The sequence below is a fragment of the Scleropages formosus genome, chromosome 19 (assembly GCF_900964775.1).
Source record: "Scleropages formosus chromosome 19, fSclFor1.1, whole genome shotgun sequence".
Lineage (NCBI taxonomy): Eukaryota > Metazoa > Chordata > Actinopteri > Osteoglossiformes > Osteoglossidae > Scleropages > Scleropages formosus.
The window spans coordinates 5,217,622-5,241,857 of NC_041824.1; the positions used below are offsets into that span (position 1 = coordinate 5,217,622).

Genomic DNA, 24,236 nt, shown 5'->3' on the forward strand with positions numbered 1-24,236 from the left:
CACCAAGGTAACTTACACTGCTGCATACACTAGATCACTCATCCATACATCAGTGATGTCATTATACACTTATTCATTTAGCAGACACTTCTATCCAAAGCAACTTACAATTATTTACGCATTCAAACAGCTGGATAATTTTACTGGAGCAACTGAGGGTAAGTACCTTGCTTACAGGTAATACAGCTAGAGGTGGGATTCAAACCTGTGACTTTTGGGTGCAAAGGCAGCAGCTCTAACCACTATACTACCAGCTGTCTCCAAATTAGAGGCATAGTGACTTAATTAAGTCTAATTAAACAGACATCAACAGCACACAGTTGGTAATGTAGTGATTAGAGCCGCTGCCTTTGAACCCAAAGATCGCAGGTTCAAATCCCACCTCTTGTTGTAGTACCCTTGGGGAAGGCGCGCGCACACACACACACACACACACACACACACACACACACACACACACACACACACACACATTTTCAGAACCGCTTGTCCCATACGGGGTCGCGGGGAATCAGAGCCTACCTGGCAACACAGGGCGTAAGGCCGGAGGGAGGGGGGACACACCCAGGACGGGACACCAGTCCGTCGCAAGGCACCCCAAGCGGGACTCGAACCCCAGACCCACCGGAGAGCAGGACCCGGTTCAACCCACTGCGCCACTGCGCCACCGCGCCCCCCACAATAATAATACAATAAATGGAAAAATGCACAAAATGTAGGCAGCCAGCTGCCGCTGTGCAGTCAGTTCACACACTGCTCACTCCCGCCTGTGTGAGAAGTAGTTTGCAAACCTTGAACTTTTAGAGCGAAGCAGTGCGTTGGGCTGAACGCTGCACTGCACAGAAGGTGCCAACTTTACTGATAAAATCCAGGGAATGAACTCAAAAACAGCTGGGAGTGGCTCATATATTACATATAGGGGTATAGTGGGCATGAGGGGGTCAAAAGGTCACACACCTGTGGGGGGCACAGGGGGGGTGCACTGTACATGAGTCTTTTTGCAGCAGCAAAGTACTGGAGTGTAAAAGTCTATCCCTGTAAGTCACACACACACACAGAGTCCAAAACCACTTGTCCCATGCAGGGTTGCAGGGAGCCGGAGCCTAACCCGGCAACACAGGGCACAAGGCCGGAGGGGGTGGGGACACACCCAGTACGGGACGCCAGTCCATCGCAAGGCACCCCAAGCGGGACTCGAACCCCAAACCCACCAGAGAGCAGGACCCGGTCCAACCCACTGCACCGCTGTGCCTCCCTTATAACGGTATTAGCTTAATAATAATAATAATAATAATAATGAGTACATCTGCCACCTGGAAAATCTATATTAAAACTGGTAATATTTACTTTAGAAATACCTATAAGTAATATGAGATTTTTCTCTGAGATGCTGCAGAGATGTTTCCTGAATATCAGAATTTGATGCACATTTCAGCTCTGCCTCTACAATGACCTCAACAACCGGAGATCACTAGATGAACCCCACCGTGGAGAAGGTCCATTCTCGCACCCGTGCTCACACACACACACACACACACACACACACACACACACACACACACACACACACACTCTCATTCTGAAATACACCATATGATGTGTTTTTCAAAATATGATGAGCTCCAATTCACCATGCTTTTATGACCGGTTCACCTCCCTGGGTCTACGTGAAGAATGTTCCACAAAGACCTCTGAAGATCTGAGTCCATCTGTAGCTACTTCTGCTGAGACCCACCAAGAGTATTTAACCAGCTGGTTTGGTTAAACTAGTTGTTAGCTCAGCTAGTTGCTATTTGTGTTACTGTTTCCATTCCTTTCGAAACCCAGAGAGAAACAGAAACAGGGTACAGGTGACCGTGCAGATGGTGATGTTTACCACAAAGCTTCCAATCAGGAACCCAGTGTATCCCCAAGAGTATTGGCTGTGGAAGCCACCGAGAAGTTCTGCATCAAGGTCCATCAGCGAAACTGCGTTTGTAGTAACAAAGGTTCTGCATTTAAAATCCTAAATAATTATTAAGGTAGAGAAACATGCTAAGTGTAAAAGTACAAGTTATACAAATGGAGTCATACTGTCTTTGTGTCATAATTAAGATGAGTTTTGGTTCGAATCCCTTCATGCCGTGGGGGGCGTTTATCATTGCCTGTGCTTCCAGTTTAAAGAAATTTTAAAACAGTTTTAAAACACTGTGCTTCCTGGGCACACAGTGCGCCAGCAGATGGCGCAGTGGTTAGGGATTTAGCCTCACGCTTCAATCCACACCCTTGCTGTGGAACTATATGCAGTTGCTTGCAGGGAATGGACGCAGTAAAATACCCTGCTGGAAAAATTTACCATGGGACGAATGCCTTAAAGCCATAGATATTGAAGAAGACAAGACGGAGATTGAGAAAATGGGGCTACGGTTCAATCTGTAGAAGACAAAAATCATGACAACTGGAGCAGCAGAAAGCTTTACTGTTGACAGTGAAGACACTGAAGTCACTGCCAGCTTCTGCTTTTCGGGGTCAACGATCAACAATGAGGGAAGGAGTAGTGAAGAGACGCTTGGCAGAGCGGCAGTGAAAGATCTGGAAAAGGTCCTGTGATGTGCAGATGTTTCCTCAAGAATGAAGATGAGAATTGTTCTGCACTGATGTGAAAACTGGATACTGGAAAAGCTGAACGGGAAAAAACATGAGCTCCTATTGGACGTAGTGGACTTGGACTGTGGTGTTGGAGTAGAGCTGGACACCATGGACAGCCAGAAAAAGTAACAGATGGATGTTGGGTCAAGTCAGGCCAGTATTGTCTTTAGAAACACAAATGATGACACTGAGGTTCCCTTGCTTTGGACACATCAATGAGAAGGCTGGATTTTCTCAAAAAGAAGGTGATGAAGAAAACATTGGAGAAGGAGGACAAGCAACAACCAGCTAAACTCTTGAAACACTAAAGACAGAAATGGACGGAATGGGGGACACCATTTATGTGGTGCCGTTGAGTCAATCTTGACTTGATGGCACTTACCCTAAGTTGGTCAATAATTTATGAAGTGGCTAATCATCTAAAATTGTCCATAACCCCTGTTTTTGCAGTAGCTTGACTTGATGGTCTTTAAGATGTAGTTTTCTTGCCTTCTTTACAGTTTTCTCAACTCTTGTTTCTCGTGCACTTCTACAAAGAGCTGGAGAACATCAGACTGATCAGACACTCCGAACAGCTAGTCACTAGTGGTGAGCTAGCCTTGCCACGAAGATCGCAGGTTCGAATTCCATCTCCAGGCAGTTGTAGTTGTAGTACCCGTGCCCTGATCTCAAGCCGGTAATTACCCTGAATCGATACGGTAATAAAAAAAATGCTGCTGTAGATGGGTAAATCAGTGCACGTCGCTAACAGTGACATTTGGGCAAAGGTGTCGGACAGATCACTGTTAACACTGCGGTTACGAAACTTCAAAGGCGTCCGCGAGGATGAGCGTTTCTCGCGACACACACTTGCCGTGCAGGAAGCCGCACCGTAACACTGTTCCGTGTTCTGCGCAGTCTGCCGCGCGCGCACGCGCGCACGCACGCACTCACTCACTCAGGACGCGCGACGGAAGCGGGAGAAGAGCAGCAGGAGCAACAGCAGAATGGCCTCGTGCGCTCGCGTGCTCTCGCGCTGCCTCGCGCTCTACTGCGCGCTGCTCCTGGGCTGCGCGCGCTGCGAGGACGACGATGGCGGCGAGGACGACGAGCACAGCAGGCACACGTACACGGTGGAGATGTTCAAGAGCGCCGTGCCCACGGCCCCGCACTTCGTCATGTTCTACGCGCCCTGGTTGGTACTAACGGCCCCCCCCGGGCGGGCGGCTCCTCGCCTCGGTCCGCCGCCGCGTTCTTCTCGTTTAGACTCTCTCTCTCTCTGCCGTGAGTGAGCGAGGTGGCCGCGTTTACGCCGTTAGCATCGTTAGCTGCGCGGCTAGCTTCGTCTCCAAGCGGTTGTGTCCGAAGCAGCTTTTCGCTGCGAAAAATGCACATACGAGTGAGTGAGTGAGTGTGTGTGCGTGCGTGCGTGTGTGTGTGTGTGGGGTACGCTGTTCAAAGTTTCTTAAGACGGTAGACCTGCGCTCGCGAGTAACTGTAACACAACGACGACGGACGAGTCGAGGGAAAACGTCGCCGCCGGCCTTTCAAAGTGTTAGAAATTTATTTAGCACCGTCTTTCAGTTGCTTAATTTTATAAGCTCGTGCGTTAAGTTTCTTGAGTGTAGAGCGCCAGGTAGAACGGGCAGAATGAGAGAACTGAAAATGCTCGGACCGGGACCGTGTCCCGCCGGGGCTGCCGCTGACGTGGCGAAGAGTGACGTCACCGGCGGTCGTAACGTGGATACGGTTTGAATCAATGGAGTGTGAATGTGGGGTGGCACGAGTATATGGATGTAGTACGAGTGGGATATATATAGTGTGAATATATATATTGTGGGTGGGTGTAGTACGAATCGAATGTGGTATAAACATGGTGTGGACTGGATGTGAGTACAGTCTGAGAGATGGAGGGTGAATACAGTGAAGGAGTGTATGGTGTAAATGTCTCATTATGATTATGTGTAAACTGATATTAAAGTTAACCAGTGAGCGATCCAGTTGGTTCGCTGGCTGCAGGTTCGGTTCCCACCTCTGGCCGTAGTACTCACGAGCAAGGAACTTACCCTAAAATTGCTCAGGTACAAATTACCCAGCTGTAATGGGTAAGTAATTATAAGTAGCTTAACATTGTAAGTCACTTTGGAGAAAAAGCATCAGCTAAATGAATAAATGTAACTGTCACCTGTCCATGGGTTTTGACTTCTTCATTCAGCTTTTATTCTTTAACCACTCATTTTCCTGCACTACAGAATTAACTCTTGCTGTGCTCATAGATGGTAATTATATTTAAAAGCCAGACTTAATAGTCATAAACGTAATTTGTGACTCAACTGAACCCAGTATTCTTGAAATTGTACTTTGGGGCTATGCTGTGGTTATTGGCATGAACAAATAAGTTATGCATGTATGGCTATAATTCATGGATGTTTGAATGCATCACCCTAGATGATCCAGAATTTTCCCTAGTTTGCATTCCTTGAAATGTAGGGCGTGAGACCGCCCTCAGTCTTCTGTGTGTGCAGTGGTTAATGTCGTTGTGCATCGCTTGTCCAGGTGTGGTCATTGCCAGAGGCTCCAGGGCACATGGAACCAACTGGCGGATAAATACAACAACATGGAGTCGCCAGCTGTCTACGTGGTCAAGGTGGACTGCACCAAGGACACCAAGTTCTGCTCTGACCACGGCGTCAGGGGCTACCCGACGTGAGTGCGCCCGCTGGACCCCATTCTGTCTTCTGTCCGGGATGAGCCGCTTTTCCATAAGGGGAAGTGAATTCTGGAAAACGGTCGTCTTGGTAAAAATTTCAGAGCCCGGTGAGCTCTGACTTTTTTTTTAAAATTAATTTTATTTATTTATTAAACAGCCCAAGTGACTAGTCTTGTTAAGAGGCCTTTAGACATTTGACCATGTGAAAGAAGCAGGTTCCCAACCTACTGCGTATACTGTATACTCTCCAGCTCCTCTCCCCTTTGATTCCCTTGTGATGATACACATTATGTCTTGTCATTGTATACATTGTGTAGTCTTAAATAAAGCAGTATAGGTAGAATTTTCTTAGCATTTTGAACATACCCTCAAAAGTACCACACAGTAGGAGGAGATGTTTGACTTCATGCTCTGTTGGAAAAGCTGAAAGGAGGTGGCGTAGAACTTCCAGCTTGCGAACATGGGCCTACAGTTAAATCTGAAGGCAGCCCACTCCTTTACTTTGTTTTGAGCAATTACGCCTTGTGTCTGTTTGCAGGGAAGAGCTGGTGTGAATCAAGGTGCATCACAGTCTGATCAGATGCCAAAAGTTTTCGATTTTCTGAGCTGTACTGTTTTCACACTCGACACACTGTGGAATTATTGGTGTTGCCTTGTTTTTGTGTGTTTAAAAAAAAAAAAAAAAAAAAAAACCCACATCACTATCTGTCTGCTGGGTGTTGCAGCTTCATTTGTACCCACCTGGAGAGTTCTGGCGTGACCGTTCGCAGCAGTTAGACACCTGTTATCAATGAACACGCACGCAGGGGATGTTACTGTTAACATCGGCATGTTCTTCTGAGCAGCATCTGAGAAATATTCAGTTTTGTGTTGACATATTTGTAAAGTATTGTGATGGAAAGCGGAGCTCTGGGTTTATGGCGTACTTATGGAAGTGGACCCTGCTCGTTCTCAGGTTTTACCTTCTAACTACAAAACAAATTTAATATTTCAATGTTTTGCATTTCTTTGCCACTCTATGGCAAATATTTGTCGTCATTTTCCATCTGGTGATAAGTTGTTTAATGAACTACCATTAAGAGTAGAGCCAAATGGAGGCAGCATTACACTTTTAAATGTTGTTTTTCTTAGTCATTCTCTCAGTGCAGTGACATATTGAAATACTCTTTGGTATGTAATTAATATGGTAACTAATGGTACTTTAGACTTTTTACACAGAATCTTCTTTGTGGTAATAGAAAGGTACTTGTATTTAAACATTTGTACTATAACAGTCCAGAGTAAATGGCATAAATGAGTGTGTTTGTTTATACAAGTGGATGTTTTAGCAGTGCGTTTCTGCTGTCTTCGTAGTCTGAAGCTCTTCAGACCTGAACAGGAGTCAGTCAAGTACCAGGGATCTCGGGACCTGGAGTCGCTCGAGTCTTGGATGCTCAAGATGCTGGATGAGGACCCTTCTGTAAGCGACCGTCACCTTGTGGCACGGGATGAGCGCTCTTCTACTGGCTTTCATTATTCTTCTTAAACTTTGGTCAAATTATTCAGAATGTATCTGCAGCACATCTGAATTCTCCTTGTAAATTATGTAGTTAAAGTGGAAAATGGAGCTTCTTAGTAATACTGTTGCTCAGCGTTGGGAGTGACGACTACCAGTGGCTGTTTTTTCATGCAACGCTGCATCTCTGTGCCTTTTCAGGAGCCTGAGAGCGAACTGGAGCCACCCAAGGCCCCCGAGCCAAAGCAGGGCATGTATGAGCTCACTGGCACCAACTTCAAGGCCCATGTTGCCAAAGGTACCGTGCTGGTGTCCCTTCACATTGTTACTCGCGCACAGATTTAAACTGCCCTGCTGGTAAGGCCATTAGGGTAATACTTCATCACTTCTACACAGCTTTATTTGGCACAGCTGGACCTTTTTTTAAAAAAAAAAAAAAAAAAAATTAATTTTTTTCCCTCCATCCATCAAGCGCTATGAATATGTCTTTGTAACTGCGCCATTTGCTTTGAGGGTCATTTCTTCTCCCAGTGACCCGACGTCACCGGTACAAGTCGAGCGGGACAAGATTCGATTAATGTTGGAGCTTCTCCTGACGTTACCTTGTTTCTCCTGTTATCGTTTATCATGCTGAGTCAAGTTCTGTCACAGAGGAATGCCCGATGATTGGATGTTGTTTCGGACTCCGTTATTTCTAAAGAAACAACTTGTTCGTGTTTGAGGGGCAGCTGCTGTCTTTGGCCCCAGAGGTTGCAGGTTCAAATCTCACCTGTGGCTGTAGTACCTTTGACCAAGGTACTTACCCTAAATTGCACCAGTAAAAATTACCCATCTGTACAAATGGGTAAGTAATTATAGCTAGATTACCATTGTAAGTTGCTTTGAAGAAATTTGTGAGCTAAATGAATGTTATTTTGGCGCAAATGTAGTAGAAGCAATAATGTAATCAATGCGAGTCGTTTAGGGTAAGAAGAGTTTAGTCTTTTTCACGTTGGTAAGTTTAACCCAAAGCAGCCACACCTTTAACTCGCATGCGAGTTGCACAGTACTTTTCCCGCAGTGTGTAATTACGACATATGTGTGTATTTTCCTGGTTAAACTGTTTTTCTTCCCCGTGTTGGTCTTGCCTGCTAACCCCATTCCTCTCCCGAACGTCAAAGTGGGGAAACTGTTCTGAGAAGAAACAGCTATGGGTTAATGTAAAGAGGCGACGCACTGCTGGTTTAGTGCATGTCATTCTTTGGGGTGGGCTCTGCACCTAGAGCGAGCATAGAGGATTCCTAAATTGTCATTTGCCTCAGTTAACTGTGTGTGTGTGTGTCTCTTTGTGTGTTGGTGTTGTCCTGTTCACAGCATTCTGTATGCCTGCCGTGCCCCACATTTAAAAATAGCACTGAAATTACAGTTTTGATTGAAACCTTCAGCCTTATGGGCCAGAGCAGTGCAGAGCTGGCGATTTACTGTAAAATAAGGGTACAGGGCTGTGCTGTGACTGCAGCTTCTCGTCACATCACTCATTTCACAGTGCGTTCTCTCTTTGGCATTTTACTACTCATTTAAAAACCGGAATTTTTCACTGCATAAAATTTAGCATCACTGAAGTCTGTGCTTTTTCATATGGCCACGTTAAGTTTTTTACCCCCTCACTGTGTTGCGCACAGGACTCCACTTTGTCAAGTTCTTCGCCCCTTGGTGCGGTCACTGCAAGGCCATGGCTCCTGCCTGGGAGCAGTTGGCCACTTCGTTTGAGCACTCTGACACGGTGAAGATCGGCAAGGTGGGTTCTTGCAGGCGGCGCTGAACACGAGGCCTTCGTCCAGCTAGACACTAGTGTAAATTACCTGGATGTGGAGCCCTTAGACAGCACATGGCTGCTGACCGGGATCTCCCTCAAGTTGTGTTGGCAAACGTACAGTTTAAACTGGACAGTAGTAAGACCTTCCGAGGAAGCGTTCATGACTTTTGACTTGCTAACCGTAAAGCACTGTGTGTGTGTGTTTATGCAAAATGGTGTGGTGGATTTATGTTTTTTGAGAAGTTTGGTTTTGCCCGTTTGCATATTTGTGCTGATGAATACTTTACTCTGTTCTTACCAAGTGAGCCAACAAGTAGTGTGTAACATTGCACCTGCATTTGTGTGACAGGTGGATTGCACGCAGCACTATGAGGTCTGCTCCGAAAACCAAGTGCGCGGATATCCTACTTTACTGTTCTTCAAGGATGGAGAGAAAGTAAGGAGTGTGTGTGTGGGTGTGTGTGTGTGTGAGAGCGAGTGAAAGTGGGTCCTTGCTGAACTTCAGTTTGTGTCCTGTTATGACCATCAGAATAAGTGATGAGTGGTGATGACCCTTATGTTTTGTCATTTTGTAGCCAAGCTTTTTTTCCCTCAGGTGGAGAAAGTGATTTAGATTTTCGAACTGTAGTAATCTGAAAAGTAATTTTGTGGAATAAAAAAAAAAAAAAACCACACATCCTGTTGTGCATTGCCGTGGAGCTTTTGGAAGTTGACCGTCAGTGCTCTCCTGCAGGTGGACCAGTACCGCGGTAAGCGGGACCTCGACTCCCTGAAGGAGTTTGTGGACAACCAGGTGAAGGTGATACCTGACGTGGTGGATGAGCCGCAGGCTGAGAAGGTGATGCCACCCACCGAGGAGCCTGCTGAAGAGCAGGTAGGAGTGTGTCCGTGTGTGTGTGTGTGTGTGTGTGTGTGTGTGTGTGTCCCCGTCTGTGTCCTTTGTTAACTTGCGTAGGTGTTTTGTGTTAGATGTTTTGAAGGAAGTGAACATATAGTGGAAATAACTCAATTTTTCTGTCACTCTTGCATAGTTCTGTACATCGTCGTGAACGAGCGCAGAAAGCGCTCAGGTCACACACTTCCCCCAAACAGTCCGCCTCGTCAAAAGGACAGACATAGCAATTGTGGGAAAGCCGCCTATTTCCTCCCGCTGATGTAAATTCCCTAAAAATGAGACGTCTGTGAAGCTGGTGACGTCATGTTACACGGCCTAACCTTTAACAAAAAATGTAAATTACAGAAATGGAAGCGGAGAAGATGGACCAAAATTCCCTGAACGGTTATAAATGCTGCCTGTCTCAGTGACGCTCTGGAGACTGCCTTGATTTGTTTTATTTTACTATGCAGTGCATCTGAAAGGGTTTTACTGTCCCTCCACAGTCCAGAGTCATTGTCCTCAGCGAGAGCAACTTTGATGACACGGTGGCCAAAGGGCTGACTTTCGTCAAATTTTACGCCCCCTGGTAAGAATTTCTTTCTACTTTGAGTCAGTTTTTAGTATTTTATCACCACTTGCTGGAGTTACAAGTGACAGTGCACACAGAATCCTTTCCTACTTTTCTCCCTGAGTTTGAACAGTGTCGCACTTTGCATTAACCTTTAACTCAGATGGGTGTCGCGTTGGCCACGTGGGGCTCAGTGTCACATGTCCGTTTGCCCAGGTGTGGCCACTGTAAAAACCTTGCTCCAACCTGGGAAGATCTGGCCAGCAAGGAGTTTCCGGGGCTCATGGACGTGAAGATAGCCAAGGTGGACTGCACCGTGGAGCGCTCTCTCTGCAACCGCTTTTCCGTGAGTCCCTCCAGCCCTCGTTCTGCCATGAATGTTGCGTACACGCGCACACGCTGCATGCGGCCTGCTTGTCCTCAGGGTATTTCCTGCTGCAATCAGGAGGAGGCTGTATATGTTTATATATGTCATTTAAGTCATCCTTTAGGGTGATAAACCTAGTAGTTTCATAACTTTCCAGTTGTATTTTGAGTTATTAAATGTAACACCAGTAAAGTTGTCTCCGTAGGGCATCCACAGCACAGGCTTAGTTCAGCTGTGCGGCACCTGAGCACCTGCACAGGAATGACATCGGTTTGATGTGTTGCAGGTGCATGGCTACCCCACCCTGCTGATGTTCCGGGCAGGGCAGCAGGGGGAGGAGCACAATGGTGGGCGGGATCTTGAGAGTTTGCACAGCTTCGTGATGAAGCAAGCCAGGGACGAGCTGTAAAACTCACCTACCATCCCACACCTCTTGTCTCCGCTCTCCGGCCACTTTGAATCAGCCCCCAGAGGGCGCTCTCTTAATCATTTTACACCAAACCAGGAGAGGGACTATTTTAATAACTCTGTGACCAAAAACACAACACAAATAGTGGTCTGATTCCATGATCATAATTGCTTTGTTTTTTAAATGTGAATGTATTAAATTTAGTTTCAGTTCATGTCCTCTTGGTGTGGAGCAGTGGCTCTTGACTACACTCCAATCACAAGTGACTGACAGCCACTGCGGTTCTCTCTCTGTCATAGAGACATTTTTGCACAAGACCAGTTAATCCCACACTGAAAAACACCTCGCAGCTGGCAGAACTGTGCCTTTAGTCTCGGAACCCCAACCCATTTCTAAATTTCCACCTAGAAATTGGAAAAAATACCCTCGGTTATAAAACAAATGCATATTACGAGCCATCAGCGTTACTGTATTAATGTTAATGTGTGACTGGCATTAGCTGATGTTGAGTGTTAAGTTAATGTTTTAATCCATGCCAGCGATGGTCTAACTTAACCCTCAGGGATGTATAATTTTTGGAGGTGATGGGAGATTTGGTCTTTGCCATATGCTGACTGCTATCATGCTCACTTTTTTCCTGTAGTTACCTCACCATTGCTGTACAGGTTCTAACCCTTGGAAGGATAAAGGGTTTCCTCACATGGACTGTAGCCGTGGAGGTTCCATTAACAACCACCTTGTTGACCTTTTAGAACTCGTGTAACCCACACTTGATTTTTATTGGCTTTACTTTTGTTTACTCTGCCCTTTTTAATCGTAAACTAAGCACCGCTTGCTTCATAGTTTGTTTGCCTCCTGGTTTCCATATCGGGCCAAATGTTACCCTGTAAGTCGCCTTGGACAAAATGTTGGCTAACAAAGATGGTAAGTGGTGTGTAAAGTCTGTGGGGAAGCCCTGGAATAGTTTACTTACATGTGGCTGGTCACTGTTCCCATATTTCCATCACAGCATCACTGGCAGGTGGTGCTGCTTGAGTGTCACCTGTTTTTTTTAATACTCTGTCTTTTGATTCACCACTTGGAGCCCCAAGCTCCACTTAAAGCTGCTGACTTTATGGCAAATATGCGCAGCCACCTGTTTTCATAGTCCTTTACTGTTGCTTCTTCCCATCTACTTCCCCTCTACCTCCAGCAGCCATACTTGTAATACAGATGTAAGGCCTGTTATTGACATGCGCACAGCCTGTCTGTGGAACATTTTTTCATTTCTCACTTCCGATTGAGGCCGGGGGGGATCCGTGCTTGGTCACATGTGGCACGTGTGTCTTGGAAGTAGGTAGTTTATTGTGGGATGCTGTCATCTTTAACTCAGGCTGTGAAATGTCATTGTAATTCTTGCTTGACAAACTGTCAGAAGATACGGGTGTCAAATGTGCCCACAGCGGTGGAGCTGTAGACAATTCAGATACACAGGAATAACTGAGTGTGTCAGTGTGTAACCAGCGGACCCCCCACTTACACTCATTATTTGGTACCTGTTTGGTTCACTTCTGAACACCTCATCCCCCAGATCACTGTAGTATGGTACTATAGTAATTCTTGACTGCTCCTTTGCTTACTTACCTACTGCCAGCTCAGAGGGTAATCCTGCAATCTTTTACTCATACTTTGCATTCTTGAGCATCTTCCTGTATTTCAGTTTACACTCCCTCAATTAAAGGACACAAATGGACAGGAAACAACTTAATGTCAGTAAAATATTTATGAATAGCACATGGTGTAGACAGACTCCAGTGAAGAAAAGCAGTATTTTTATGAGTGGGTTGTACACACTGCCCATGATCTTTTTTTTGTACTAGAAAAATGGCAACAATAACAGAAAACTGTTAACATGGATTTCTGAAAAATTCAATAAAATTTTCTTTTCCAAAAAATAGTGTTGTTCTTTAAGTTGGCATGTGATTATGTGCAATAAATAATATGAAAAATGTACAAGTATTTACATGTTGAATTCTTAACATGATTCAAAAAATAAACAGCAGCTTATGGAGGTATTAAGTCAAATTGCTAATAGTTTAGGTAAAATGGGCATTTCATTTTTCCTATAAAAACACATTTGCATGGAATGCTTAAGTATGTCGGAAAATATTTGTTCCAACCTGAAACAGTTTGCCACTCTAATAATACAGTATGGTTCTAAAATGGCAGTTTGAACACTTTATACTTACACACTTGTGTAGCCATTTCTGTCTCATTTTAATTCTGCGATATTGTTGATAATGAACTCCTCTGCAACTCAGAACACACAGATTGCAAGCTCTTAGCACTTTGTAGTATACCTACTGCACTTTGCAGTGATACACTGTTTAATTTAGTCCAGCAGATTTCCATGTTAAGATCAATCTTTGGTTAGTCAAATATAAGAAGGAAAGTAGTTGGGTTAATGCTTTTTTCAACACTTTATATGTATTTTCAGTGATATCTGACTACATTTCCCCTACAGCACTGTGTGGTTCCAATTTGTTTTGAGAGTTAATGCTGAATTCAGACCACGATCTCAGCTTGTTTTTAAAAACAAGGTTGGCACGGCTATTGCTCAGAACAACGAGACGGCGCCATAGCTTGGTCTCGTCCACAGAGGACAGTTTAAAAAGCAGCATGTTTCTGTGCTCTTCCACAGTCCGCTGTTTCCTCAGTCACTGTGGTGAAGGGAGAGTTGGCCGAAGGCCACACCCCCAGGTGTCCTGCAAGAACCACATTTCACCTGCGGAGCACTGCGGTGCCCAGGCATCAGTGGCAGCCACACGCGCGTACCACCATGTTCTTGTACTTCTTCAAGATCACGTTGGAGTTGTCATCAAAGTAGAGGACAGAGATGGCATGCAGTTTGGTGGGGGCACAGCAGGGCTTGGGGACATTCTCTGGGTTCATGAGATGTACCTATAAAAGGAGCCACAACATGAATGAACTTTAAATGAAGGGCTAGTGAATAAAGACAGTGGACTGGTTTTCCACACAGAGATTAAGCTTAGTCTTACACTGAAAATTATTTTAAACTAGCGAGACTCTTGCAGCGCACTCCACACAGTGCCTGGTCTAGGCCATGCAGATATTCTGCCTGGACTACTGCAACTCCATTCTGTCTGGGGTTCCAGCCTCCACCATTAAGATCTCCAGCTGACACAGAATATCACGGTATGAGTTGTGTTTGACCTAATAAAGCATTCCCATAGATCTTTCCTCCTCTTCTCCCTCCGCTGGCTTCCTATAGCTACCTGCATCAAGTTCAATGCTCTGGTTACAGCCTACAAGATGGTCAAAGGATCTGCACCCAATACCTACAGGAAGTGATTCCTTCCTACACCTCCAGCGGTACTGCTACGTTCCTCCACCTTTCACCCTTTGGTGGCCCCACTCACAAGGGGTCCAAAATCAGATTCCCAGAGGTTCTCTGCTTTCACTCCACTGTGATGGAATAAGTTCCCTCTGTCCCTCAGAGCGACTGAATGCCTTTGAACATTCAGGAAGGGTCTCAACTCATGTCTTTCAGACCCACTTCTCGCCTGATAGCTACATAGATGAGTCCAACACCATCTGAAATACATATTTGCTATCTGAATGTCACTTCCATAGGCAGCTACTTGAGTGATGTGAACCAGCATTGTGGTGGTATCAGACAAGCCATAACAATTCTGCGTCTGTGTGTACAGCTCTTCATCTGCAGTTGATGCACTTTGGTTTTGCTCTCAATTGTACATCACTTTAGAGAAAAGCCACCTGACAAATGACTAAATGTACATGTAATGTAAACACACACACAATGTAAACGTAAACTTCATTTAGTTAGACTGAATGTCTGTCTGGAAAACCAGGCCACTGATTTGCAAGTAACAGCTTCTCAGGAAGTGATGATACATCTTTCACAGAAGAGAATGCAAATGTGAATGTAGAAGGAAAGGCCCCATGCAACATGAATGTAACATAAATTACTTTGTCAAAGTATTCAATATAAACATGCTCTGGATAAAGCCATCTGTTAATCAGTGAAATTAACACAACCTTTCTTCCCTTGAAGTGTTTGGAACAGAGACTGTAAAGAGACAAGGCCAACAGCACACTGAAGTCCACATAAACCAATGGCCTGTGACCAACAGATTGCTGGTTAAAATCCCATTGTAGGAAACTGCTATTTCACTCTAGAAATACTTGTGTAAAATACTCAGCTGAATAAACAGATGAAAAGTACAAAACAGAGCTATGAAAGCCTTTTTATAAAGGTATGTTTCACCTAAACAGCTAAGTGCAGCACTCACCAGGGTCTGCACGATGGCATGGTTGGTGGCATTCATGTGTGCATTGAGTGGGAAGGAGCACTCTCCATCACAGTAGTTGGCAGCGTAGCCCTCTGGCGCGATGATCCAGTCCTACAGCAACATGGGAGTAGCAGTTCCTAGATTAAAGCGCAGCAGTTCCTAGATTAAAGCGCAGCAGTTCCTAGATTAAAGCGCACCACTTGGAACGCAGTGACACCCAGATGTGTTCCTTTCACCAGGCGCCTCCATCTGCCCAGTGATTGGCGGTTTTTTCTGTTTTTTTAATTATTTCTAACAGCCTTTCAAATGAAACATCTTTGGTGTCTTCTGAGTGACCTCAGAATTAATAAGCAGTCACAAGGAGGGAAAAAAACAAGAGCTATGCATCTGTGCACCTGCGAACAGCAGAGCTTTCCATTTTCAAAACATCCCCTGGATCCATTATAAACAAGCTGTATTATGTTATTTTTGATATTGGCAGGCAACCAGCAATTTTTCCTTATGAGTCATGACCCTGCAAATGGAGGCCAGTAGCAGTGATGAAAAAGATTATGGCTATTACAGAAATTAGTCAGCACCCCATCTCACTTCAGTCCCACAGTGACAATGGCATGATCTGGACTGCACCCAGCTCTCGAAGATTGGTACAAAATTTTCTTTCTATCTTTGTACTTTTACAATATTATTTGGATTATGAATTTCTGCTGTAGTCCGCCTGCAGCTAAAAGCATGTTACATTTGTCGGCTTTCAGTATGGCCTCCAAACATGTACAGAGGTCCCTCAACGTTGTGTGACAGAAGTTTGATAGTATTTACGATTCTCCAGTTACATGAACAGAAACAGCTTTTATACCTTCATCCGTGCTGCTGGAGAATGAGACAATGTATTCAGAAATCAAAAGTGTAAGAACAAAATTCGTAAATGCAGAAGTGTTTCTAGGTGCATAAAAAAGTTTTGTAAAGTAAAGTGTGAAATAGGACCTATGTTATTTTATGTCTGGAAAAAATAATGATAAAGTGAATGAATGATAGGGGGTGCGGTGGCGCAGTGGGTTGGACCAGGGTCCGGCTCTCTGGTGGGTCTGGGGTTCAAGTCCCGCTTGGGGTGCCTTGCGATGGACTGGCGTCCTGTCCTGGGTGTGTCCCCTCCCCCTCTGGCCTTACGCCCTGTGTTACCGGGTAGGCTCCGGTTCCCCGCGACCCCGTATGGGACATGCAGTCCAGAAAGTGTGTGTGTGAATGAATGATGAATACAATGAAAGTGCTGTGAATGATGGCTATTCACTACAAATTGCCTTTAGTGTGTGTGTGTGTGTGTGTGTGTGTGTGTGTGTGTGTGTGTGTGTGTGTGTGTGTGTGTGTGTGTGGGAGACATTGCCCTGTAATGGTCTGGCATCCCATCCAGTACCCTGACTAGAATGAATGAATAAACACTGGTGAGAAAAAAACCACCTTAAATAAGACCAGTTTTGACAGTCAGAGAACTAACTAACTAGCATAACAGATGAAAAGTAACCAAATCAATTTTTTATAATGATTATATTTACTAAAGTATTCTGAAAAACAGCAAATAGCCATCCACACACCACTGGCCTGAAGGTCAGTCTACATTTCTGCTTAGTTTGTAAAGGGGTTGTGTGCACGTACAGTTGACTATGGTTGCACCACTTTCTTCATTCATTTTAGACACGGTAAATAGTAAAACTACGCAGTAAAAGCAGTATGTCTACTGTTTGTTTTTCAAGAGGTCCAAAAATGGATATTAACATGGAAAATAGTTTTTCCAATAGATGGGCATTTTAATGTATTTCAAGACATGGCAAATACATCCAAATTGAATGCAATACCACTGTTTATTTGCAGTTCATTCACTTCTTTTCTATTGTATTCAATTATGGAATTCCTAATATTTAAATATCTATGTGGCAGAGCAACAATATGTATGTCTCCTGCCATATTTCCAAAATTGTTTGTGATCATGGGGATGTGGTGACACAGTGGGTATGGCCTGTGCCTGCTCTCTGGTGGGTCTGGGGTTCAAGTCCCTCTTGGGGTGCCTTGCGATGAACTGGAGTCCCATCCGGGGTGAGTCCCCTCCAGCCTTGTGCCCTGTGTTGCCAGGTTAGGCTCCGGTTTGCCGCGACCCCGCTTGGGACAAGTGGTTTCAGTCAATGTGTGTGTGTGTGTGTGTGTGTGTGTGTGTGTGTGTGTGTGTGTGTTTGTGATCATGAAGTACACAATTCTTTGCCATTCACCGCTGCAAAATCAAGGCCATTTTGAGGAAACTGAGCAAGTGTGGAAGTTCTTGAGTGTGCAAGCGTTGCAAAACCTGCATTTGTACAGGAGTGGCAAAACAAATGTGTGCTGCAGTGACTGCATATAATTCGGAAAAAGGTGCATACATTTACTTTTTGTGTACACGAATCCTCCCATCCAAGTCCGTTTCTTGCTCACATGGAATCACCAATCTTGTTTTCGTGTTTGATTGTTAAAGAGATCTCAGTCCATACAACTCATCTAGCTGCTACACATCTGCCAGGGGATTGTAGACTCTTTTACTCATTTAATTCGGTTGAGCCTGGACTTTGCAAACACTGCCGGCGATCAGTGCCAGCTGTCCTCAGAGACAAATCAGTGCTGAAATTGCAAAACTGCTTTATGAACTTAGTATAGTGTTGCTTAATGACCATAATTCCCACCATCTCCCTCTGCATCTGTGTTGGCAGTCTTCCTGTAGATGTCAGTGCTGTCTTATTACAAATTTAATTTTTTGCAGGAAACAAAAACATGCTTTCCCCTCGCAAACTATAAGAGGCCTATTCCTTTCCAAGATCAGTAACACAGAGCTTGTCACAAGTACACAGTTCAAGAACACCCTGCTTTCAACTGGAAATGTCAAAAACTGCTCTAATTAGACTGCAAGTGACCCCTCAGAAGGACCTGTAGTGAAACACCAAGGAATCTTGTTTAAATGTAATACAGCCCTCACACCCAATAAATGTGTATCACATCTGTTCAAATAAAGCAGAAGGAGCTGACGGCTGTTTTCGTAAGATCTGCTGCCCGACTTTCTGACACACTACCAAGAATGCCTGACATATCAGCTTTCGTTTGTGGCTCCTAAAAGTGACTGGGCGCAGGTCCAGTACAGGGTTGCCAGGCTTCTCTTACCTGCCACCCAAGCTCACGGAAGCTCACATACAGCTCATGCTTCCTGCAGGCCATCTTCTGATCACTGCTGTTGTAGTCTGTAAAACAGAGAAGACAGAACAACAGGGTCTGTAATAGTCCTTGCTACTCACTCCTCCAATTAATTAAACTTAGCATCCCCTCTTTCATAAAATCTGGTTTAAAAAAACAGCTATTAAAGAACTGGTACAGCAATGTCTGCAGTGTTTGGAAAACACATGCAGTTTGTTTCTTTGCTTCTCTCTCAAAATTTATACTCCTTATCCTCCAGCATTTGAACAGTGGACCTGGCCAAGGGGGTGGCAGAAGGTAAGAATTTGACTAAGGTCATCTCTGGCATGGAAATGTCTTCTGAAGTAAACCACTGACTTCAAATTTCCACTGACGTTGTGTGTACACCCTCTTAAAATTTTTACTTTTTAACTTATGGCCCAAAAACAAGCCCCCCATGGAGAGCTATGATATCAGAGTTTGATGGGATCATTTCCTGAGTGTGTGCCTCCACCCGGAGAGCCGCTACTGGTGTCACAAGCAGGAGCCGCTGCCAGGCTAGCTGGTCCTTGGCAAGAATGGCCAGTATCATCTGCATCGCCGTAAACCAGCCAGGACAGTGAGAAACCATCATATTCGGTGGTCTGGCCTTGCAGCCAGATTAAAATCATCAGCTGTGCTCTCAAAATTCTGAGCATCTCTAGCCCACTTTCATTATTGCCACCAGACATTCAAATACGGCTTTGTAACAAGTCATCTCACTTACACCTATTAAGGTCTTTATATCACTGAGGACAAATATCCATTACTATATCCGGGTGCATTTAAAGTGAAACGATGAAAATGAAGGAGGATATGGTTGTGGAATGACTCTTCCAATGTGGAAGAGTCAAAGAGTGAAAGTGCTTCTGTGCATGAGCTCAGAAAATAGAAGGCTTCATCCTTGAATGACACAAGGAGAGCACAGGTACCTGCCAGCGCTTCTTGCGAGGGCAGGAGGAGACACGGGGCAGTGCCACCAGCCTGTTAGCAACAGTGAACTGTTGGCCTCAGGTGTTTCCGCCCTCACCTTCCCACCCAAAGCTCTAGCAGCCCTTTCCTGCGGTGCTCGCTCCCTGTTCCTCCGGCTGATCGTTTTATGACCCAGCGGAGGGGTTACACTCTCTCGCCGTTTTCAGCAGGGGTGGGGCCAGCGAAGAGAGGGGCTCCCAGGGTCAGCCTGTTGCTGCGACCCACCTCGTGTTTCCTGCCTCTCCTCTGGGCCATGGCTGTGGCTTCGGACAGATAAATATTTACAGAGATAAATCCTTTCTCAGGGAGCCCTGGAGCTTCCCCCACCCGTCCAAGTGGGCTTGATCTGCTGGTTTCCTGGGCAGCGCTGCTGTGCTCTGGCCTCCGGAGCAAGAGTGACCCCTTTCACTGGAGCTCAGAGGCCCTCTGCACATCAGCCAGTTTACAGCCTGTGACACTGCTGTAGGCTGACTCCCGAGGAACCCCCTTGTACTCTGCATGGAAACATTTGAGGCTGTCTTGGTGACCCAAAAAGCGTTCATCCTCATCGTTGTGCTGCGGGAGTCTTATGGTGCTAAGCTACACTGCTGTTTTAATACTACGGCCACAACCCTTCATGCAGCAGCACAGTTTGGGGAAGCGCTCCAGTCCTCTCAGCTTTTCTCTATTGATTAATATCAACCTTTACAGTTTAGACTGCTTTTAAGGGAAATAAAGGTGACATTTATTGTGAGGTTTCATTGAGTGCAAAGGCCAGGTGAGTGGTATCCATAAACCACTCTTCCCCTGCGAGGCACATCCTGCCTGTAAAATTTAATGCTATGCAACTACTGTTATGAACAAGGCCCTCTGGCCCCCAGCTTTCTGCTAACCTGAAACACCTGGGCTACTTGTAAATGTTCAAATGGATTTAGTGCTGCCAACTTTCATACATGTGAAGTGTCAAATTAAGAAGCAACTGAAGTAATAAAAACAAGGTAAAGTCTGCAAATAAGTAAAAGTACGTGTGCAGCAGAACCAAGAAAAGCTTAGACCTTAAGGCACTGTGACAGAACAGCTGCTGCTGTGCCTCAAACAAATGTTTCTAGAACTTTCTAAACACAAGAAACCATTGACAACTACTATTTTACAGCAGTAATTACAGGGTAATGTTTCGAACATAATGTCCAACCAGTGTCTAAAGTGGCGGAAAACGTAAAAGAAGCGCTGCTCCTTCCGGAGGGAGGGGGACTGCAGCATGCCGTAGAGCGTTCCCGAATCCCACGAAGACTTGAAAGAGAATGTGGCTGTTGTATCTCTCCTTTTTTTCTGGACTTTATCTCTCTTCCTGTCTTTCATCACAGAGGTTATTAAACCCTCCGCCGGAGCTCTGCAATGTCTAATTACACTAACAGTAAACAAAAGGGGGCTAGGGCGAGGGGCAAGATGAAAAACTGCAACTGGAGAGTGCCGTGTCATTACAACTCTTGAAGTAATGCTGTTAACTTGGTCACTCTTTTAGCGAGTGTTTAATGACTGGCTGGGTAATTACAGGTCCTGGGACACAAGTCCTTCGCCAGGAGGGCCTGGTCATTAAGGTTGCAGCAGAGAGCCGGAGCAGCCCATGTTACGGCTTACATCCCAAATTACATTCAAATACATCAGTGTGGTTTTCCTTTTCTTGACAGACTTTTTCTCCTTCCCTTTTCCCTTCATTTCATGTACAATGTCACATCACAGACAGGCTAATCAGTCACATTTTACTGCTGCAGTGAATTCATGTATTTTTCTTTGTTTTCTTTTCATTGTACTTATGGAAAACCCACAGAGAGCTCCGAAAGCTCAGCGCTTGCTCCTGTATTGCTACTGTGACACATCTGAGCTAAATAAAAGGTCAAATTTCCTATAACCAAGCTGTCACACAGCACGTTCAACTCATTCTGCTACTATAAAGGGGCTGTGCATTACATGATATTCATCATGATTAACTATACTCTTCATGTTAATTTAATAAAAGAGAAAAAAAATCTGAAATAACACAGGCCTTAATGTCAGTTCAAGATAAAGCATTGGGTGGCTTAAAGTACTGAACTTTTTGCTGATGGGACATTTCAATATGGGCTGGCCGATCGGGTATCCAGAGACGCGTTTCTGGTTAAATGACAACCGTAAATTGCCAGTAGTGTCGGAAGGCACGAGTGAATGTGTCTGGTTTTGTATCTGTAGTGATTCTGCAATACCATGGCATGCCATCTAAGATATACTTTGTTCATCTTAGCACCCTATACTTCTAGGACAGGCTCTGGACCACCACAACCCTACATTAAGTTCAGTTATCAGTTGTTAGTGGTCTTAATCGACGTGGCAGGAGAAGTACAGTCCTACAGATCAAACTAAATATTAAATATATTTTCTCCTTTAGTTACAGTTCAGTTATACTTAGAAGGAATTCTCCTGAAATTGGAATGTGCAAAGTATTAAATTATTAAATCTATACAGCTATTCAACTCCTCATGACCTAAATCATCCTATTCCAGATTCTGCCGAAAAGTTTTTTCTACACTAAACAAAATACATAATTTTGTATACATACAATATGGCTAAGGAGTGAAGTTGTCACCTCTTTACATCAAGGTCGTCGTATAAAACAGACAGAAGTCAGTAATAAACTCATGCATAAAGGGGTCTCATGACAGCTTCACAGCCTTTGTTCAACCCACCTGTGGTTCTGTTGCCATTGACGCTGGAAATTTAAAGTATGCTCCCATCTGGAACACTATTTTTGATACCAGCTTTTAAAATAAGGCCATACTGAAGTATTCTAGGGTGCCACTACATGCCCACTTTGCAGTAAAGCCACAAGCAAAATTGATAACATTGACAATAAAGTGACACTTTGAAACAGAAAAATCATTCTGAGAGATGGAAAATATTTTGAAAAATACGCCTCTAGAGCAATTTTTATATGCAGAAACTGAATGGTTCTTTAATGTGTAGGAACTGAGAAAAATAAATTAATCAAGAACTACTTATTTCTTCACAAGAGAAGTACTGAGTAATATCTGGTACAAAAATTTTAAAGGTTATATTTCCCTTTTTTCTAAATGCATCCCTGTATCCATGTTTTCAGTATAGTGACATGATGCTGCTAAGGAAGAAAATAAAGCTAGACAGACTGCCTTGGCCAGGCTCACAAAACACTGCCATTTCAACATCATCTGAGCAGCTCTTCTCTGCAGCAAACAACATAATTTCTAAAAAGAGCACAAGCTCAGGGAATGTCGTCATGCTGACATTTTTTAACCGCAATGCAAAGCTTTCGTAGAACTTCTCTATCTCAGCAGTCCATTATTTATACTGTTAGCTTTTGCCTTGCTACTGTGTCCCCCCCCCCCCTCGTGATTATTTATTATTATTGCACCTTTAAAACTGAAGACTAAAACAACTTTGTGTTTCTGACAATGCAAATCCTGTTGCAATTCACTTCATAAAGCACTTGATATTTTTCAGACATGGTTTACAGCATACATATTTACCTTTTGTTGTTTGAAAGAGAGTATTATGTAAAACAAGGAATAGCACCTACATTTTTAATATTTTCAATGAAACACTTGCATTGAATTTGAAAAAAAAATGCCATTTTTAAACTTTTTTGCTTTCTTGTTCACTGCAAAATGGAGGACAATTCAGAGGATGCTTTTAAAAATTCAGCCTTGTCAACAGTATCAGAAACATAAACACAACAATAATACAATATTACAGACACAGTCTAAACTAGTTTTCTATAAAATGTTACATGTAGTAATCTGAAAATATTAGATCCAGGTCTGCCACATGTTACGGCCTGCTTATTTCATGCACAAGGTGTTAAATGATATCAGGATGGCTAGGAGGCACACTGTGGTGACCAACCTGTCAAGCTGGGAGCCTTGGGCATCTCCTGTGGCTGGGTAGAGCGGTTGCGACTCTGCTGTCTCCGCTTGTTTGCAGAACGGGTAGAGCGGATGTGTGCTTCGCTCACCTTGAAGAAGACCACCAGAAATGGCTGCTTCTCAAAAGCCCCACCTTGTCCCACTAGGCCGGCTTCCTCAGGGCTAATGCGCTGCCCTGTTTAAAAGACAGCCAGGAACAAGAGGCATCCATCCTTCAGTGTTTCATCATCTGTTCTTATTGCACATGTGCCTTCAGTGTTCACATCAACACATCTGGAAGACGAGGGCTGTTGCATAATAGAACTGGTGGATTTTTACACCACGGGCTTATTTAGAAATTCACTGCTTTCCTTAAAAGTTAGAGTGAAATAGGTGAGAAAGTATGCCATACGGTCCATAACGTCAATTTCTGTGCCGTTTTGGTGAAAATTCACCCTAAAGGCAACAATTGCCCATAAAAAATTTAAACACATGAAGGATTAAGCATGAAAAGGTTCTTGGGGCTCACCACTGCTCGTCTGCATACTGATCTGAAGGCCCAGGTTGTGCTGGGGACTCATCACCCATAAGTTGCTGGTGGCTGTGATGTCAAACTCCAGCCAGCCCTCCTCTGTTGCCCACAGCTTCTGCTGATCCAGAAGGAAAAGGTCTGCATCCCTAAGCAGGGGCAAAAAAAAAAAAAAATTCAGGCTAACACCAGCTCAAGATCCATTCTCCAACAGCGCCACAACCTTTGGGCATTAAGCTCTGTGCAGTCTTATAAAGATATGAGCAGACTGCAGTTGCTGAACGGCCACAGGTGTACCACAGAAGTAAAATAAGCCATCAAATGAAATAAGCACTTTAAAGAAAATATAACTTTAAAATCGCATGGAAAAGATCCACTTGGACAAAGCTAATCAAGCACATCTCTCATGCCATTACACTTACATTTATTCATTTAGCAGATGCTTTTCTCAAAAGCGACGTACATCTCATAGAAAATACAATGTG

At 44.3% G+C, this 24,236-nt stretch overlaps 2 protein-coding genes across 2 annotated transcripts in view; one reads left to right on the forward strand and one right to left on the reverse strand.

Moving 5' to 3' along the window:
• The first annotated feature begins 3,528 nt into the window (after positions 1-3,528).
• txndc5 (thioredoxin domain containing 5) lies at positions 3,529-11,193 on the forward strand. The gene is made up of 10 exons (XM_018741160.2): positions 3,529-3,802; positions 5,164-5,313; positions 6,671-6,776; positions 7,014-7,110; positions 8,474-8,589; positions 8,957-9,043; positions 9,341-9,481; positions 9,988-10,070; positions 10,269-10,398; positions 10,706-11,193. Exons 1-10 carry the CDS (start codon positions 3,615-3,617, stop codon positions 10,826-10,828), a joined length of 1,221 nt encoding a protein of 406 aa, XP_018596676.2. The 5' UTR covers positions 3,529-3,614; the 3' UTR covers positions 10,829-11,193.
• A 1,328-nt stretch (positions 11,194-12,521) lies between these two features.
• Positions 12,522-24,236, reverse strand: part of bmp6 (bone morphogenetic protein 6) — a 29,334-nt gene continuing 17,619 nt past the window's right edge. The window contains exons 3-7 of the mRNA XM_018741163.2: positions 23,752-23,900; positions 23,224-23,418; positions 18,313-18,389; positions 15,142-15,252; positions 12,522-13,768 (exon numbers count right to left, since the gene is read on the reverse strand). Of these exons, the coding sequence (XP_018596679.2) occupies positions 13,619-13,768; positions 15,142-15,252; positions 18,313-18,389; positions 23,224-23,418; positions 23,752-23,900 (682 nt within the window). The 3' untranslated portion in view covers positions 12,522-13,618. The remainder of the gene's footprint in view (positions 13,769-15,141; positions 15,253-18,312; positions 18,390-23,223; positions 23,419-23,751; positions 23,901-24,236) is intronic.

Coding starts and splice junctions, on each gene's coding strand:
- txndc5 (XM_018741160.2), top strand. CDS start 3,615: ATGGCCTCGTGCGCTCGCGTGCTCTCGCGCTGCCTCGCGCTCTACTGC. Junction 5,314..6,670: donor GGCGTCAGGGGCTACCCGAC/GTGAGTGCGCCC, acceptor CTGTCTTCGTAG/TCTGAAGCTCTTCAGACCTG. Junction 9,482..9,987: donor AGGAGCCTGCTGAAGAGCAG/GTAGGAGTGTGT, acceptor GTCCCTCCACAG/TCCAGAGTCATTGTCCTCAG.